The sequence below is a fragment of the Taeniopygia guttata genome, chromosome 6 (genome assembly GCF_048771995.1).
Source record: "Taeniopygia guttata chromosome 6, bTaeGut7.mat, whole genome shotgun sequence".
Lineage (NCBI taxonomy): Eukaryota > Metazoa > Chordata > Aves > Passeriformes > Estrildidae > Taeniopygia > Taeniopygia guttata.
This window is the reverse complement of record NC_133031.1, coordinates 31,577,908-31,598,059: the sequence shown is the minus strand read 5'-3', so window position 1 is coordinate 31,598,059 and position 20,152 is coordinate 31,577,908. Positions and strand designations below refer to the sequence as shown.

Here is a 20,152-nt window from a genome sequence, read left to right as displayed (position 1 = left end):
GCCCCAGTCCTCCCATGTCAGCTTCACTGGGGGCTCTGCATCACCAGTTAAGGGCAGTGAGTGTCCCAGAGCATCCATCAAGAGTGATGTCAGTTAAATACCACCCCGAGGATTCAGGAATGACTCGGTGCACTGTGAGTTAATGACTTCCAGGCATGACTCTTGGCAGTGCTACCATTATTATTTTGCAAGGAGACTTCAGTGTCTCTTCATGCAGCCAGCCAGCCAGAGTGTTGTGGATCTGCTCTTTGCTTGCCTGTTGCACAAGACATTGGTGAAACCTTCCCTACCTATTTGTTGACCTTTCCTCCCCTTCGTTCTCCCTCTACCAGCAAACACAGATAGGTCATTGTCTCCAAAGGAGACTTCACTCATTAGCAAACAACACCCAGAAAAAGGCCACATCCTTTCCCAAATTACAATTCAGCCTTCTAAAGATGGATGTCAACAAGACATTGATGAATTCAGACTTCAGCTTTGAGATTTCTCAGAGGGATTGAGGATTTCCATTGTCAGACATGGCTATTGTGCTACGAAAATGACTCCCAGCTGAAGGAGTGAGAAAACATTTTGAAGAACAGCTCAACAGTATTAAGAAAAGCTGGATACCCGGGCACCCCAGGGGAAAAGCTGCTAACAAAGTTAGTGAGATGGGCTGGGACAACATTTGAGTGTCACAATAATTTCATTGCATAATCTTTGTCCTGCTTACCCCCAGCTCTCACCAAAGACAATGGAAGCGTGGGGTTTGCAGTTCCTTGCAGGAGACAATCAGACTCTTGCATCATCGAGTCCTTTTTCTTTTTTCTACAAGGCTATAAAAGACAGAAATGCATTCTTGACTGCAAACTAACACTCAAAGTCTCATGAGAATAGATACCGCTCCCTTGGCCATAAAACTTTGGAGAGGGCTCAGGATGACCATGATGAATCTCACGGAGAAACAAGCCCAAATAAACAGAGTTTGAATGAATAGAGAGTGCAGCCATCCCATCCACAGATGAGCTTGGTTAGTCCTTGTTTCTGCAGCCCTTCCATGGCACCCTGTTACTGCTCAGGCCCTGTCAGACACAGTTAATGAAGCTGCCCCACTGAGCCTCCCAGCCCCTTACCATTTTACAGATGGACTTGGCCTCCTCAGAGAACTTATGGGAGTACACCTCCTCTGTCTCCAGCACTCTTCTGTCCACTTCTTCCCTCTTCACCTTCTCCTTCCTTCCACGGAATGGCGATTGCCCAGCAATCATTTCATAGATGAGACAGCCTAACCCCCAGTAATCAGGGCTGAGTGTGTATCTCTGGTTGTTCAACACCTCTGGAGCTGTGGAGGAGAGTGAGATGCCTTGTGGAAATGCTTGGTATTTACACAGGCAGAGCACTTAAATGCCTCGAAGTTTCATTTTGGTGACTGAATACACATGCACAGAGAACGGTGGGTAAAACACAAAAATACCTCCTGATTGCAGTTGAGGGCATCACAGGAAATGCAGCATGCTACATGCCATGGTGCTCTCTCTACATGCTACATTCCTTGTGCATGCTGTCTTCTGACTTCTCTATCAACTCAGTCCAATTAAAAAAAAAAATCATGGAAAAGTTAGGTCTAAATATTAAGCAGAGACCTAATTTTAAGAGTGCCTCCAGATTTCTCCACTTAGGAAAGAAAGGAAATGCAAACACACACCCTGTAAACAGCCGTGACATTTCTTCAAAAGCAAATTCTGTCTCTTTGGTCAATTCATAGCTTTTCTTTTTCCCCTTTAAAGAAACTCCAATCCATTAATTTTGTGTTGCAACCACAGACAATGCTTTTGGGCAGAGAGTCACTGTCTTGCAGGCACCCTCACCTCCATGCAGGGGTACAAACACACATCCTCACGTGCTCACAAGCACAGAGCCTTAGTGTGCACGCAAACTTACACTGAGATAACAAAATTTAGACATGACAACTGATTTGCTTGCTTTCATTAAAGTCTCCATATGGTGAAACAGTGGCTCACATCAGCTAGTTTCTATTCAGTCAAATAAGCATAAGCAATTTTTACTCCAAGAAATATGCCCACCCAGAGAATGCATGAAAATAATTACATTGAGTTTAGAAAACAGATCTAGTTAAATAAGGGAGTGTAGTTTTGGGGTTTTTTTTTTTTACCAATGTACAAATCTCTACTTGTCTTTCGTGCAGCCTGCCCTGCACATAGAGGAAAGCTCAAGATGACCCTGGTCAAGATGACCATAGGTGTGGACTTACCGATTTTATCATAACCATGCAAATACATTGTAACTCCTATACAAAGCAGGAACTAGAAAGAAACTTTTATTTTGGCACATAACCCTCCTAAGATAAATCTACACTAAAATCACTAGAATCCCAGCTGCTGTCTCCCCTTTCAATTTGCTTTGCTGATTTAAGTTTACAGACCAGCCTCACTGAGAGCTGTAGAGGTCCAGCCTTTCACCCTCTTCTGATTTTCACTGTCAGGATTTCTGTAGGAGTTGCTGCATGAAACTGGACCCAGCTGAATGTGCATATTTTTTACTCTTTTTATTAAGCTTTCTTGGCAGAAATATCTCTAAAACTCAAGTAATCTCAGCAAATTTTTAAAAAAGATGAACTGTGGAAGACTTACCCATATACCCTACTGTTCCTACTCTTCCACGGATTGATTCACCCTCAGGGATTTTAACAGCTAGGCCCAAATCAGATATTCTAATGTGGCCTGGAAGTAAAAAAGAAACAAAACAACATAAAGCAGATATAATAACCTAATCCAAATTAGTCTAAAACCCACAACTGTGGGCATTGCTGAACTACTCTTGCAATTTACTGCTCGGACATTTTAAGAAAAGAGCATTCTGAATCACTGAACTGGAGCAGTTTCATTGGTATGGAAAAGAGGAATTATTAAGGGCACTACAACACAAAAATAAATGTTAACAGTAAGGCTGTGGACTGCAGCAGATTGTATTAGGTATTTTAAAACTAATGAAAAAAGGCAGAGGGAAGCATGCTGTGGGGAAGTATCTTGAACTGATCACGGAGGATGGATGGGCTGACACAATTCTGTAACTCTGTGATGGCTGAAGAGGCTACATCTGGTCTGCAAGTCAGGACAAGATTTGATTATCGCTGCCTCCAGCAATGAACGGGTGGGTACCTGGGCTTGTGTAAAACCAGACTTGGCTCAGCAGAGGATGCAAGGACTTTCAAAAATGGAGAGGGAGGCACAGATTTAGAAATTAGAACTCCATGTTGCACCAGCCTTGCAACAAGGATGGAAAAACAACAGGGAAAGGCAGAGAGCCCCAGCAATGCTGAGCTCTCGAGAACAGCCCCTGCTGAGGGCACGGCTGCTTCCTTCCATCTGTGCAGCGAGCTCCAGCAGCTCACCCACCCCAAAACAGGAATATTAGTGTATGCTGAGCCTCTTAATCACTTCAGAGCATTATTTGTCTTTGTGCAATATATATCCCGAAACTAACTTAATCTACTTTACTGTGAAAGCATCTCTGTAAACTTCCGAGACTTACCATAATCATCCAGCAGGATATTTTCTGGCTTCAGATCTCTGGAAATGAAAGATAGCAGTTATGGGTATGAAGCTGGTTTTGATAACATAATAACCATACAACTGCATGAGGGCATTTGTTACTTGTAATAAACCAATTGAGTGTCAACTCAAACAGCAAGGAACTCCTGAAACCAATACAACCTTTTACAACTCACTTCACAGATAGACTGAAACCATATGTCTTTTTCTAAACTGGAATTACAATTTTTCACTAAGCCAAGCTTCTAGTTCCTAATCTACCCTATAATGGACTCATCCATCTAGTCCTGTAAATTAACTCTGTTATAAAATCTTATGTAAAAAAAAAAAAAGAAAAAAAAAAAAAAAAGCTCTGTTGGGCTCAAATTTTCTATGTCTGGCATCTGGGTCAGACCAAATATGTGAATGTGTGTCCATGCACTTGCACATATGTGCAACAATTCTGTTGAGTTTGGAAAATGTGGGGCAGAGGGGGGAATGCTGTGTCCAGATTAAGATTATTCTTACAAGCATTTGTGAAACTCTAGTGCCTATGTGGTTTGGAGCAATGCCATGAAAATTGGCAAGGTGGTCAATCTGGCGTCAAAGATGTGCCTTTTATTGTTCCTGAAAAAAAGAAAACAAAAAATCCCCGAATCTGGGCAAGGTATAAACTCCTGAAGTAAATAATCTCAGTTTTCACATATTTAGCAGAGCCTTGGCAGATCATTCTTCTGAAAGGTTTGTCTGCACAAAACCTCCTCCAGCAGCTGCTGCTTTGAGATGCTTCCCAGCCCAACCACGCTGTCCCCTCCTTGACCAAGGCTGTTTTCCAAACCTTCCCAAGCCCAGCACAACTCTGCAGCTGCTGCCATTCTTGGGCTCTGCTGAGGTGGGAGCCAGGCAGGTTCTTTCCCATCTTGCTCGTGCAGAATGGGAATGAAGCCAGCCCAGGAGATGGGACCAGAGGTGTCAGAGGGGGGAGATGGACATGCTGGGCAGGGAGTGTCCCAGAAGTGCCCCAGGACTGGGCTGTGCTGGCTCAGGAGCTGGGTGAGGCAGGGAAAACAGCATTGCTTCAATCCACCACATCACGCCCTGGCTTTTATCTAAAGACAGTGCTTAGCCTGGTGCAAATCCAAGCACTGCTTGGCCTCTTCTTTTTGTAAGGCCTCCTTGCATCGGTGAACCAGCTTGGTTCTGTTGACTTCCAGCAAGAGGCATTTCTGTGCAAAGAGCAAAAAGTACAAGAGAAAGCCTTGCACCAGGGCACAGGGCAGAGCACACAGCCTGTGCAGGAGCCCACCCCACCTCTCAAGCTGTACCATTCCAGCATCGTGAATTCTCCTGTGTATGGAGAGGGGTACTTTATAGTTTTGACGATGCCAAAGTTGGAATTTTGAAACTTGCCTCGCTTTTATTTATGATTTCAAGCAAGAACACAGAGCGCTGGGAGTAATCACCTCTTGCTTGCTTCAGACCTTCCTGACCTCCAAGATAAACCTCACCCAGTGTCCAGTGGTACCAAGCCTGCTTTTCAAACAAACAATGCTGAAATGTGTGAAGTGCAGCTGAATACTGAGGAGAAGCTGTGATTTTGTTTAACATACCACTGTGGGTTTCCCTGCGAATCAGCAGAAGGTTTCCAATGCTGGGTCAGCACGGTCAAGGGCATTGTCTATTTATTTTTGAAAATAGGTTCTGAATCCTATAAGAATCATTCCCTTGAAGAACTCAGCCTTCATCAGTTACTTCATCTTCTGCTCAGCAGATATTAGTCCCACTTAAAACTGTAACTGGGGGCCAATGATAAGAATTTTATGTGCAACTTGGGAAATGTTGTGTTTGAATGAGAAAATGGGAGAGTCCACAAGGACTCTGAGAACACCAGTTCAGCTCTTAGGGTCAGGGCAATTAGAAGAAGCTTTCCTCCCTTCCCAGACATCAGCTGTCATCCCTGTTTTCAGACTTCTGGTTCCTCAAGATCAAGGCTGGCTTCCCTTGCATGGCCAGCACTTCCAAGGGTTCAGGACTGAAAGGTCCAGAGGGAATAAAACTCCCTGGTGGACACACCATAAAGTTACTTCCCAAAGGCTCAGCTTCCCATTTGTAAAGTAGCCTTGCCCAAACATACTGGAAGATAAACTGCTGGCACTGTGCCTATGCTCAAAAAGCAATTGTTTGGCTGTACAGAACAGCCTAAACAACTCAATTAATCACTCTGGACAAGGCTTTACCATGTATTTGTGCAATGCCAGGGACAATGTGAATTTGATGCTCACTGGAGCTTCCAGGCATAGCTATAGTATAAATTTTTTAAAAAATCACATACATAAAAAATATGTATATAAAAGAAAAAATGTTATATATATATATACATATAAACATATAATATTATAAAATAAGAATTTAAATACATAATATAAATTATGCAATAGACAAGAATTATATATATATATATAATATATTATAAAAATAATTTGAGGAGAACCAGAAGCTTTTTGCATTTGCTTTCCATGAACAACCAACCCGTTGACCTTTACTAACATGATGCAGTTGAGAAATGTAGCACAAGTGCCATGTTTGACAAGGGAATTCTGAATGAGATAAATCTGACTCTGAGCCTGGTTGTTCTCCCGGGTCACGTCTGCAGCGTGCGTCAGCAGCAGCCCAGGAGATGGGGATGCATTTTACAATGCTGTGATTTACTCAGGAGCATTTTGTTTAGAGAAAATGAAATTAAGTCTGAAGAATAAGTGTTTTGTGGTGAATTATTCGCCTTGAGAAGGCAGTAGCATTTAGCTGCTATATTTTATTGACCTATATAGCACTTCTCACGGGTCCCACAACACGCTGCGCTATTACAAATGAGGGGTCTCTGCAGATGCTCCTGACATACTGCTAGAAAATGTCACCTACAAGGATGTAGTATCATTCATCACCAAAATAAATGTGCCATCTGAGGTGTAAAGTAGCAGCCTTTTTAAGAGTAGCATGAAAACTCCTGCTTAAGGAAGTAAGTGCCATTTCTCTCAGAGCCACGCAATGTTTTAGGTGGCCAGATCTGATTTGTTCTATTAGAAAATGGCATTAGTATGGCATTTTACCAGCCGTGTTAGGAATGCAGCAGTCATTTTTTTCAATAAAATATGATTGTGAAACACTACACTACCTCCTAAAATGTTTGAAAATGTGGTAGGAGGTTTTCTAAGGGAAAAGGAAGCCAGACACTTCACTTACGATTTGATTTTTCAATTGATGTTAGACACTTTGTACCATTTAATTCCTTGGGGAAAGAAAAAACTTCCTTCTTGGGTGAGTATCAACTAAATCAGCACGTTATCTGTCTGCCCTCTGTGTGCCAGCTAGCGAGATGCAAGGCAACCAAGTGTCAGTTTGTTAGATACCTCCAAGGAACAACAATACTGCAATTTCTATGCATACAAGCGCATGCATCATATGTATTACACCCAGGCATATAAAATGATTTAAAGTGTGGCTTGGCTTTTAAAAATAGCATCTTATTGTCTATTAATCATTGTCCTTGGAAGTTCTTTCATCAATTTACAGGCCCTCGTCTGCTGTGAATGCCAGCAACGATGATTTCACAAGTGGGGAGGATGAAGACAAACAAGAACCGTTGTTTACAACTACAGCGGCTGTTGATTAAAAAAAATAAATCTTTGTGGAGTCACAAGAACTCTGTCTGCAATCTGCTTGCTTATCCAGCCTGCTCTGGAAAAGTGCTTGTGTGGAGCTGCAAGCCAAACTGGAAGCTGAGAAGTTGGGATCTGCCCTCCTGGAAGCGTTGGCGGCGGCGCCGGGCAGCGCTGTGCCCGCTGGCTGCACCCATGGATGGTGGGATGCTGCCAGCAGGATGCCTCTGCTGTGTGGCTGGGAATGGGCCTCCTTCCACGGCTGGCACACCAGGATCATCATGATCCCATCCAGCTAATCACATCACCAGTGGAATCCATGCCCTGTGTCTCAGACACCCTCTTGGGATTGCATGCCCTCTGCAATACAAGTTTTTTTTCACGTGCTGCAGCCCCTCATGCAAAATAATCTAACTAATAAAGTAGAGGCTTGGATGGAATGATCTCCATTTCATCCCAACTAGGAACTCAATTCTATAATGAAATCCCTTTGACGGGACTTCCATATTTTTTTTTATGTTGCCCAGTGCACACTGAGGTAAGGTTTGGGGAGCTTTGTGCTGGTTCTGGATAATTTACACAGGATGCATTTAGGGAAGCAACTGCTTCCTTCCATGATTACTGTATCATGCTGTATTTATACAGGGCTCTGCAAAATTTCAGCCAAAGCACTCAGGCATCTCAGCTGTGCAGCACCACAGTAAGAAGGGAGGAAGCAGACAATTCTTTCCTACCCAGAAAAGACATCCTAGGACTCTAGAGAGCGCTTACCTGTACACAGTATTTTCTCTGTGAAGGTCTTCCAAGCCACAAAGAATCTCTGCTGCATAAAACAAAGCTCTTTCCTCCTCAAAGCCTGGGTTTCCCATGTTGTAGATATGAAACTTCAGGTCACCTCCGTTCATTATGGTCAGAACTAAACACAGTGCATCCTTTGTTTCATAGGCATAGGCTAAATTGACCTAGAAAAACATTTGCAGGACAATTGTGACAGTTCAGATGGCTGCTAAGAAGGAAGTGCTAGCTTTTCATTAAAGATTTTCTCCAGAAAATGAAAAAAAAAAAAAAATACATTGACTGAATTTGGTATGGGCTTTCTTACAATGGCAAACATATATTTTAAAAGTACAGAAAAATCAGATGTTAGGATTCTACAGATTAATTTGTGGAATCCAGCCTATTTATCACTAGAAACCCTCAAGGCTCAGATAGCTTCAGAGGCTGGACAAACATACTAATTCCAGGCATATTTTCCCATGTATGAGAAATCTTAGTAATCAAGGGAATTTACACCTCCTGCTGCACTGTTTTGCATCTCAGTGAGTTCCCTGGAAGGCCCAGATATCCCAGTCCTGGGGTGATCAAATGGACTATCACGGAGATGTGAAGGTCAGCATCATCCCTGGAGGCTCTGGTGGGTGCCCAAGGAAAAATCAGACCAGCCACAATCTACCCATCACTTTTAAATATGTGCCATCCTCTGGCAGAGGCAAGCAAACATATAAGCAAACACCTTGCATCTGTTGTATACACTGTGTTTCCAGAAATAAGTATAAAGAACATGACAGAGGCTGAGATAATGCCTTTTTTTTTTCTTTTTCTAAATCTAAGGGAAGTTTTAAAGGAGGCACAAGAGCTGGTGTGACTCAGGAGAGCCCTGCATCAGGCCAGCCTGCTCCACATCACTGCTTAGACACCTCTGCAAGCCAGTCTCATTGGATCTGTTTGGGTTGAATGTCCCTCAGTCTCCCCCCCAGACCCTGGGAATTCAGGTAATCACACTGGATAAGAATAGCTCATCCCAATGCAGCTGTGATGCAAGCCAAGGCTGTAAAACACATCACGTTCCCATGGCAGGTACAGCCCCTTGACTGCTGCACTTCTGACGGACCAGAGCCTAAAATGACACTCAGCAAAGGTACAGGGAGCAGGGCTAAGGTGCAAAGCAAAGGGATTCAGCTTCTGGCACCTTCCCACGAGCAGGAGATGGAGGAGGCGCTGAATTCAACCAGCACAGCGCTCAGCAGGTGAGCAGGGAACCACAGAGCTCAAACAATACTCACTACAAACTGACTATTGACTTTTTCTAAAATCTGCTTCTCATTGAGCGCCATGGATTCGCCTTTCCTCTTCTTGATCCTCTTCTTCTCTAATCTCTTGCAGGCGTACATCTTGCCCGTGGCTCGCACTTGGCAGGCGCAGACCTGCGAAGGGAGCAGAACAATTGTCGTGTAACTCGAAGCAAACGCCGCTTTGCTCCTCACCAGCTCCTCTGGTTTGCTCCTTTTAAGGAGAGAGATGGTGGCTTGGTGAGCCAGGCCTAGGAGGGGGCAGCTGGGGGACTGACTACTGTTTCCAAACCTGAATATTGCTTTAATTATTTCACTTTCCTCCGCCTGCTTCCTCTCCCACCTCCTTTTGTCTGTGCAGATTTTAATCTCTCAATCTGCCTCTGCTGCCACCTCCAGACACCAGGAAAATACAAATAAGGGTGTGACCCCAATTCCACTGTGAATGCAACAGCTGAACACAAAATAACTCTCGAAAGTGTCCTTTTGAGATTACAGAGTCCCGAGGGGTTAAGTAGAATTGCCAGCAATTAATGAAAAGCTGCCTCTGTCACATAAGGCTCCTGTACCTGCAGTTTTAAAAAGTAAAAAACACACAACAGAAAATTTCAGAATTACTTACCTCCCCAAAACCGCCTTTCCCCAGTACCCTGTACTGCCTAAACGTGTTTTTTGTCACTGGTTGCCTGGAAGAAAAGGAAATAAATAAATAAACTCCCCTCCACACTATATTTAATGCACTCTCTGTGATTTATTTATTTCAGAGCGTACTTTTGAAAAGCAAAATAGATAAATATTATACAATCCCATTATTTCAAGGTAATTGTATAATATAATATAATATATAATTATGTAATTACATTACTTCAATACTATGTATGGCTTGAACTTTTCAATTCCAACATATTAAGCTGTAATAAAATACAACACATTAGTGAGTCATCAGTATAATTTCTGCTAGCATCTTAGGACCAAGGAGGGTTCTGAATCTCCATTATACAGCTTTGGCCTTTGTTAAGCAAAGAAGAAGTCTGAGATCTTCCAGTAAGATTCCCATTAATTCCCATGACATATAGAGTGGGCTAACACATTGCTTTGCTTGGCCACCAAGATGAGAAAAAGAGATCCAAAATTCAAACCACCAGAACATACTTCTGTTGTGTTAAACAAAACATGAAACCCATATGAACCAAAGGCAGAAACAATCCTGGGAGTAGGAGAGGTGGATTTATGTGACACTTGCAGGCTGGGAGAGCAGGAGGACAAGGTCCAAGCCCATACCTGCTTCCTGGGGAAGCATCACAGGCAAGAAGGGGGCAAGAGCTAAATTAAGGTTAAATAAATCTGCCCCTGAGGGCAGAGTGCTCCTATCACTTGACACCATCCCTGTACAACCTCCAAAGCTTCCCACAAAACCACCAGAATGGCTCCATCTCTACATCCAACTTTTACTTTGCAACTGTAGAAGTTTTATAACCCGACAGAAGAAGGATTCCAGGTTCAGGGAGATCCCATTTTGTATCCAGCAGCATGTTTTACAAGGATGCCAGCAGTGGATACGAACATTCCTGCCCTCCTTGCTCCCCTCGGGCAGGCAGCCAGCCGGCAGAGGGAGATGAGGTTGATGACAATGAAGAATAAATGCTGAAGTGAATCCTTTCATTAACGCCCATTAATGTTTCCAAAGTAGGGGAAGAATAGTGTGCAGACAGTAAAAAACTAGAAGAGGAAAAGATGCTATTTTCAGTATTCTGTGAGGCTGCTGCAAATGGTTTTGGGGTTAAAAGCAACAATTAGTAGTGATAACTACATGTTCAGCAATGTCCCTGGAATAAATGGACTCTGTGACTGCTCCTTTGGAGCCAGCAAGCTGTCAGAAGGAGCTGTTGATCACTCCATGCTACTAACATCTCTTTGCTAATACTAAAAACAATTCTCCCAGCTTCTTAAGCCAGGCATATCCAACAGCTTGTCACACTTGTTGGGGGAATGGGAAAAAAAAATAATCCTCAAAGCATTGCAGAAAATTCCTTAACCCCAATGTGAAAACAGATAGGAAATAGCCTGGCTAGAGATGAATCACCCAATGTTTTTTTTAATTGAAATGGGAGAGTAAATGCTGGGCTCGGAAAGATGGCATGTGGAGCATGCCTTGGCATGAAATGGCTCTTCCCTCTGCCCACCCCTCCTGAGCAGCAGCTTTGTAGCTTTCCAGGGAGAGGAACTGGCACAGCTCCTTTGATCTGGAGGCGTCCTGCTGACACACACCACTCATGGATCCGGCCCCAGCTCATCCGCCGTAATTAATGCCATTTGTGGAAAATGGGGCTTCTCTCAGCCCAAGGTCACTGTCACCCAGCAGTGACCGTCTGCTGCAGCACTCCCTGACAAGGGAGAGGCACAAGCCCTTTCCTTGCAAATTAATACCCACTAAGAGTGCCTGGTTATTAAATGTGCTCAGGAATGTCCAGCCAATAAATACAGGGAGAGGGCCTATATGCCACATTTTTCCTCTCTTTAGCGTGATTTAATAACAGTGACAACTGGTCCAGACAAAAAGTCACCACATTCAGGGGGTAGCTAAACAGAAAGACAGCTGAAGTTGCTGAATGTACATTAATCATACCTAATATGTTTAATGTACCTAAGCCCATTAAATGGTTGAACACTTGAGCTGTAGAAGCAAACATTATCTCAACTGTCAGATTTTGAGCATATTCAACAGACTTTGCATGGAAAGTAAAAATAAACCTTTTTATTTATTTTTATTAAAAAAAAAAAAATTGTGACACTTACCTTTCCAACCACTTCCACTGGAGAAACCTGTCGAAGTACATGCTGTTTAGGTACTCTTGGAATGGTTCCCCACTGAGGTGGTCAAGGACAGATCTATCTCAGATGAAAAGAATATATAAGCATTTTATTATCCTGAACTTTGAGCAAAAAGAGAAATAAAACAAGAGGAGAAAAGTCCAGACTTCTTTTACAGTAGGATTATGTTATTCCTACTTTATTTTGCACTTTATTTTGTACTTTATTTTGCTGACTATTTCAGTATAGAAACAAAGTGATGTACTTGATGTATTTCATAACAGGAGGCCTCATACACGCTGAATACTGGTGATGCTTGCTGAAAATTGTCAGGGCAACTCCCACTGTCCTTAATGGACTCTTACAGAGGTTGTTCACCACCACACAGTGAATGTCTTTGCTTCTGTTAGTAAACTGAAACAACATCCTCAGGAACTGAGCTCCTAAACTTTGAGGCATGTTTACATCTGGATAGAAAATATCTGGCTGAAGCCCATTTCTATCAAAGAGAGACCATCTGAGGCATTATTCTGAGCAAAAAGTTCAGTTTCAATTCCTGCTATATAGAAGAATTACTACGTGTGCCAAAGTCAAAGGGGATTTCCTAACAGCTGTATGCTTTTTAGCGTAAAACAGGGGAAACAAAAGTCTGAACAGGGATTGGATTTGCTTTTGGATCAAGAAAAGAATTTTGGGGCTCATGCAGTGGATTGAGCCTTTTGCATAATGGAAAGAATAAAGGAATAAAAAGGTCAGTCTACAAATATAAGAAGAAATTCTGTTGCTTGTGACAGGCAGAAAACAGTCAGAGAGCATCAGGCATCCCATCAGAAAGGCCAGAGACTTGGAACTAAGAAAACATGGGCTGAGCTGGGAGTTGTCTAAAATGAAGGTGGTCATGTTGTTTAACAACTGCTGGTGTTGATTATTGCTTTGCTTACTGGAGCTCCTGCATCCACCTCTGCTGGCAGCATTGGCAGGACAGAAGTTGGGTTAGGGTGAAAAGTGCCCCAAGAAATGAGCATTTCTGTCTGGATGTATACAGACACACTTGTGTCTGTGTCTAAGGGCATACAGACACATTTCTAAATCTTGCTGGAAGGAGGAAATCCTCTCTGAATGACTGCTCTAGTCTGGGGATGATAGTCTGTGTCTTACCCTCGGGCAGTTCTCTGAGCAAGCAAGTCACCATGAGTAATGTGTCTCCTCAGTTTAGTTCCTCCCCATTCATGAGCTAGTATTTTTGGCATTTCTCAGCTGTTACAATTTTTTTTTTTTTTTTAATGCTTGCACCATCAATTTGGAGAAGGCAGGTAATTGCACATGTTCAGTGTGCACAACTCAAATTGTTGCTATCTTGATTAGCTTTGACTGGACACAGATCATAACAGTTTCCCTTAATGGATTAAAGATTACAAAATGAAATAAAAAGGAAGTCTTAATTTGCTTTAATAAATGTCCAAATTCAACATCAGATTTCTAGGTGATACTGGAGGAGGGCAGGAGCAGACAGTCAAAATATTAAAGGTAATAGCAGAAGTTACATACATGCACTTTTCTTGCAGACTGATTTTTTAATCTGTGAGATGTGAATGGAACTCATCCCATCCCTGCTCCTCCAGGACAGCAGGCTTCATATTTGTATGTATGCCTCCCTTTTCTGGTCTGACTGTGAGCCTCTCCAAAATGAACATCATTCAGCAACAGTAAACACCAACAGCAAATTTTTAAAACTTCCTTTTGACCTCATTTCAGTCCATGTGAAGTGATCAGCATATTTATTAACAAGGTCCCAAACCTGGCTCATTCCTGAGTTTCAGCAGGGATGAAGGAAGGAGCCTGCTTTAAGTGGTGTCCAATGCTCGGCCTTTCCATTCAGTTAATTAAAAGCTGCACGTATTTTAAAAGAACAATAGCTGCCTTTCAGCAGTTGTTTGCTTTTTAGTTCCCCTCTTTGGCAACAACAAAGTGCATTTTAGAGGGAACTGTCAGCTTTCAAACCGATTTGAGAACTGGAAACAGGCACCAGGGGGGTTTGTGTGGAGCACAGCTCTGCCTTTGTCGCTGGGACTGGCACCCACAACTGGTGCGAGTTACAGAGCATCTCTACAGGACACCAGGCCAGTGCAAGGAAACTGCCTGTGCTAGAGGAGAAGGCCAGAAATAACCCACAGCTCCTACCAACGCAAAGAATAACTGGAACCAGAAAAGGTCAATGAAATGAGTCAAAACAATGAATGACAGCGGAGCAAATTTTACAAATCCCCATTACATCACCCAGGGAAAACAAACCGCGCTCAGCCAGAAACCACATGGGCCCGCGTGCCATGATCCCTCCTTTTCATATTTTTATTGGTTTATGATCTACTGGGCAGGGTTTGCAAATGCAGATTGCATACCTGGAGCTTTAGCACATAATGGCACAAATCGCTGCAGAAACTGATAAGCCTTTTCCCAGACAAAGGGGGAAATAATGCACGTTCGTTTGAGCGCCACAGACAGACAGAAAGCATTAAAAAAGCCCCGTTCTCCTGGTGAAGATTTTCTGGAAAAGCCATGCGGAGCGAGTTTGCACATTCCTCTGTCTAAATGGACTGTATAGCCACTTAATTTTTATTCACTTTGAAACAGAGATGTTTTCTTTGGATACATTATCATTGTAGCTCTTTTCACACAGCATGAAATCCACGGCTGGCTTACTTGGCTGGAACACTCTGTCAAATACCTGAAACAGTAAGTGCCTGTGTGTAGCGTATATAATGGCATGGAAATATTTAGTATATTTTGTTCAGATGAAATGACTTCACCTCTAGGACTGTGAGCAAAGATACCTGCCTCAGGCTGAAATGTCTCTACCTGCCACATTCCTCAGAAGCTGCTGGCTGCAGCCCTTTGGGCGTCGTGTTATACTTACTTTGTGCAGGGAGAGAACAGCTCTTTGCAGGGGCTGTTCTCCAGTTTCTCCTCTGTCTGCTGGATAAGTTCTGGACTGACTTCGGGAACATAGGCTGGAGACTGGGGAGAGAAGAGAGGGGCACATTAACTCTCTGCTCTCTTAACGTGTGAGAGGCACATTCATTATTTATGCCCCTGAGCTGCTTCCATTCAATTCCAGCGGTTGTGTAAAAGCAAAGGAGCTTTACGTCAAAGAGCAGTAAAATAGGATACCGTGGCAACTCGCTCCACATTCCACTCTATCCTCACATTGCTTTTCTGCCTTCTCCTGTACTTTCACCTCCTTGCCCAGCCTCATGAATATGCAGGACCCACTCCTTGCCAATTCTTTGAACTGCTCCCTTGCATCCCATGAAAAATGTGCTGGCCTGAACTGTGTACAGCCTATTCTATTAAACAAAAGAGAATTTGCCCAGTGTTTTCACTTCATGGGTGATTCATTGTGCTGTCTGAAAAATCTATCTTTTTTTTTTTAACCAGCAATGCAAAACAAGAGCAGAGCATTGGTACTTATTGATATAGATCTACATCTATCTATATATAAAAAAGATGTTCACAAAAGTATCTGGACACCTTAGCTCATCCTTAGACAAAAATAAATCAGCAGCTTTAAAATAATAATTTCGAAAAGGGACTTTGCCAACCAACCACACAAACTCTTTTCATCCTTTCCTCCCTTTGGAGAGAATGTATATTCAACTCTGCAAAACCTTACCAAAGAGAGGTGTCTTGCAATATGCCTTGATGGTTAAGCAGTTTAGGACTTTTGGGACTAGTTATCTAAAAAGACAGTTTTTTAGGCAGTCCACATCCTTACACATTGACTGTGTACTGTAATTATATTCCAAAGTGTTTATTTGTGTGTGTGTGTGCACCTATTTATAGGCATTTCTCCCACGTACATGACAGTCCCTTTATATAACCACTTGGATTTGGGTATATTCAATAAACTCATCCATAGATGATAAAATCCTCTTTCCTTGCAGAAGACTTAATGCTCAGTAAGGTCTCCCCATCCATGCCCACAGCCACCAGATGTGCTGGGTGGGTGGGGCACAGAGCATCATCCCTCATTCCTCACCAGATGTTCTCATTAACTCACCCCTAGTCAGAGATATCTTGGCAAGCACTGAAATGCATCGCAGGCAGAGTTCAAAAACACTGGGAATGAGGACAGAGGAAGGGGCAGAGGTGGAGCCACAGAAAATCTCCAGCATGTTGAAAGCTGAATTAAGTCTTTTATCTTCTTCTTCCCACTGCTGAAATGTGAATATGATCCTGGTTTGTGACATGAAAAAAGTAAGTTTGTTCCACTTGAATGTTTTTAAATAGGAACATGGTTTACAGAACTGTCTGTGCATGCTGTGCAATGCTCAGCCTTGACAGACAATCTGCAGAACGTGCTGGGGACACCTCTGACCTTCCTGAAATGTTTCCTCATTTCCTCAGTATAGTCCTCCATCTCTTCAGCAAAAGATATCTAGGGAACACCCACTTTTAATCACAGAGTAGATTACTAGTAATTAAGAAGTCTCATGGTTTCTTGAGAGGTAGATCAGCCCCTCATGTTAACATCTAAAAGGCAGAGAGTGAGACAAAGCCAGATTTTCTCAGCTTGATTGACCACTGAGGTAACAATACATGCCCACAACGAAATCTAAGTTCTGGTTTTGGTTCAAGAGTAAGTAGAGGCAAGAGGGAAGCAATGAAAGAACTACAAAAAATCCTCTTTTTTTCCAGTCCCACAGCACTGAAACTACTGGGGAAAAAGACAGGAAAGCAGATTGAACCAAAGGCTTTTAAAGCAATATTCAGATATGAAAAAAAGCCTAATGATTATCAGTTAATTTTGGCTAGAAAGCAGATGAATGAATACATTTAATTTACAATTTATGCACTCAGTGGATACACATTTGCACACACAGGCTCGCTGGTAGCCCAAAGTTGATAGGTGGCTGTGTGAATCCAGCGGTCCAAGCCCTGGTGCAAGATGATAATCTGATTTACAGGGAACAGAAAACACTCCTGAACTCCACAGTTTTGGGGCTGCTGTGGACCAGGAGTGTCTTTTGATGTGAATGGAGCAGCACTTCAGTAAAAGTGCTGGGGCCTCAAACTGAAGTTACTGCTGACAACATCTGGAACTTGTTCTGCATTTAGAGGTCAAAACTGGAATCCAAAAGCTAAGTACTAAACTGCATAATTAGTCATTTAGACCAAGTGACCTGATTCTTACTCATGCCAGGCAACTTCATCTCCCTTTGGGAATTCATTTCCCAGTGGAAGGTAAACTGCCTTGAGGTTAGTGTTGAAGATCATGCCCATTACACATTATGAGAGTACTAATTCCATCAAACTTTGTCTGAGATCTAAGTACATTTTAAGAAATAAATTATAAGCATCAGCTAACTCTTATTCATAGAGAGGAAATTAAATTCTTGTAGTGAAAGGGGGGGAGAATGAGCAAAAGAAATAGTAAGTAAGACAACGTGGGAAGTATTTAAAAATTACACAAACTGATTCCTCTCTCCAAGTTTGTGGGAGATACAGTCACCACTTGGTTTTTCAAAACCACTCATTGCTGACCTCTGAGTCTTTACTTCCTCTGCACAAACTTGAGCAAGGTAACAATATCAAGGTAGGCAAAGACATGAACTCTCTGAAATCCCGTGCATGGACTGAAGCCTTAGAGTACAGTGCAAACACTTCCCTAGACAACTCCATTTTCTCTAACAAGAAATAGAGTTTTTATTTTTTTTGTCCCAAAGGCTGATCATTTCTAAAGCTTCCGTAGACACAGCAAAACACTTTGTGTTGTTCTACAGCCCTTCACAGAGTTCAGGGCATCACATGCCTGGGAAGAACATGCCCAACTCTTTCCAAAGGCTCCAGGGAGCCTTTGTGTGATCCTTCCTGAGAATCTCCTTGAGACTTCCCAGTTCCCACTGCCATTAAACAGCCATGGCTGCCACTTTCCCTGTGTGAATACTGTGCATACCCACAGCCTTCAGAAGTTCAAACAAAGACAGAAACAATTACAACCCAAAACCCAACCCACCAACCTACTTTTTCTCCCATGGAGAACCATTAGGTAGCACAGGTTATGTGTGCAAGGAAGCCTTTGGATCCCAAGAGTGAAAGCTTCCAAAGGTAACTCTTTGGCCATTTACAGATGAAAAAGTTGCTTCTTCCCTGGAGAGGTGCAGAAGGTTTCTGCAGCCACAATGAAATGGTTATTAACACCATTCTCCTGCTGCATTATGGGCAATGGCTGTAAAAGCAAATTTGGTTTTTACAAGGGAACAGAGACACCTTTTCCAACGTATTAAATGTCCTGTGGCAGCTAGGAGAGCCATACACCGTGATTAAGACCATTACATCTGAGGTTGTGACAAAGAATATTCTGCTAACTCTTCAGAAACACCTGCAGAAACCAGTTACACTTTCTTGCACTCAAAACAAAACACTGGGGAGTTACAAATATAGTTCCATATTTCCCCTAATGGCTATTCTTTTCCTGAAGGCAAAGAAAGAGATTCTTGAGCTCACTTAGAAGAATGTAATCAGAAATTATGCCAGTCAAACCAACTGATTAACACTAGGGTAAAGCTGATGGAACTGAAACCAGATTCATGGCAGCACAAGACGTGCTGAAGTTGATCCTACAACAAAAATTTCTCTCATCACACTATCCTTATTGATCAGACATTTTAATAATAGTCCAAAAGTCCACAGTACTTTTACCAGGTTTTAACCAAAATCTCCTACCTCCTGTACCTTCTCTTTTATGGCCAGAAACCGAAAACCTCTCTACAAATATTTTGCTGGCACAGCAATAACTCAGTTTTATGATACTCTCCCATTTAATTTTTAAGAAAAGAATGCGACCAGGAATTGTGTTAGTGGTTATTTGAGACACAATAAATGGATATTCAGTTACTTCTGAGTGCCATTAGCCCACCCTGAGAAAAGTCTCCACTTTGAAAATATTTTTTTTCTGTCTTTATAAAAGAGTTCTTCTCAGATGCTTTTCCCTTTCCATAAATGGCATGAGAACAGCTGATATGCTCAGGGATAGTTGTGTTTGTGTCCACAAAAAGTCTGGATGCCAGCAGAGCCCTGTCCAGCAGCAGTGTCGGTGCTGCCCACGACCTGGCACCCCACTGAAGTACAGAAGAGTAGCAAAGTCTGATTCAGATCAGATGAAAGCTTCCAGGCTCTGTGACTCTCCATCATCTGTTGTTTTGAATGTCATGTTGCATTGCTACCCTTTAAAACGTGGCCTCTCCTTTTCTGACAGCTCTGTAAATTTTGCTACAGGCGATTTCACTCAGACCGCCAAGACCCAGTCTGCTGAGTTCACTGAACAGGACAGCCATCAAAAAAACCTTCTCCTAAAGTCATCTCTATGTGTTTGCCAAGCAACTCACGACATCTCCCAGTGCTTCCCCTGCGACTGTGTGGGGGACATCCGACCTTTTGCTGATCTATCAGCAAATCCAATTCTTCATCAAACAAGCTGAAGTGCTGGCAGTACCAAGGGAAGCATTCAAAAGACCTTCTCTTTTACTTTTTCAACAGATGTGTTGTTTGTTCTACCTTTTCTTATGACATAAAAAAAACATTTCCAAACATTTACTGCACATGACCTCGGTCAAGATGTGATGCGCTGCAGGCGGCGCCTCCACGCCTGTGGGAGGGAAAAAAGGCAACCAGCAAGCAGGGTTTGGCACTTTCAAGGAACAGAAGCATTTTTCTGGCAGCCCAGCAGCTGGGGTTCACACTTGTGGAACTGGGGTGAGGTGGGAAGCAGGGGTCCCCAGTTATTCCCAGAGCCCAGAGCATTGAGGAACTTAGATCTGTTTAGTCTGGAAAAGCAAGGGTGAAACTTGATAAAGGTCTTTTAATATAGAAATGTTTTAAATAAAAAGGGCAGGGATCAATTATTCTGTGTGTTCTGGTCTGCTCTGGGGGAATGATGTGAAGAAATCCACTTAATTGGATATGAAGGTTTTTATTCTAATTTTTCACACAAGGAAGCAGAAGAACAGGCCTGTGAATATTGTGGAATCCATTCTCAGAGGTCTGAAAGACCTCCAAGGGCACTCAGACATCTGTTGATCATCTAAAT

General features: G+C 42.6%; 1 protein-coding gene across 2 annotated transcripts in view; it reads right to left on the bottom strand.

Moving 5' to 3' along the window:
* GRK5 (G protein-coupled receptor kinase 5) overlaps window positions 1–20,152 on the bottom strand; it is a 152,483-nt gene that overhangs the window by 17,298 nt on the left and 115,033 nt on the right. The window contains exons 5-12 of one of the 2 annotated variants that reach the window (XM_012574666.5): window positions 14,981–15,081; window positions 12,052–12,144; window positions 9,878–9,941; window positions 9,250–9,390; window positions 7,958–8,148; window positions 3,532–3,569; window positions 2,631–2,720; window positions 1,113–1,321 (exon numbers count right to left, since the gene is read on the bottom strand). In XM_012574666.5, coding sequence (XP_012430120.1) covers window positions 1,113–1,321; window positions 2,631–2,720; window positions 3,532–3,569; window positions 7,958–8,148; window positions 9,250–9,390; window positions 9,878–9,941; window positions 12,052–12,144; window positions 14,981–15,081 — 927 coding nt within the window. Of the gene's footprint in view, window positions 1–1,112; window positions 1,322–2,630; window positions 2,721–3,531; window positions 3,570–7,957; window positions 8,149–9,249; window positions 9,391–9,877; window positions 9,942–12,051; window positions 12,149–14,980; window positions 15,082–20,152 lie in introns of both variants that reach the window. The other variant, XM_030276533.4, reaches the window with a different exon arrangement.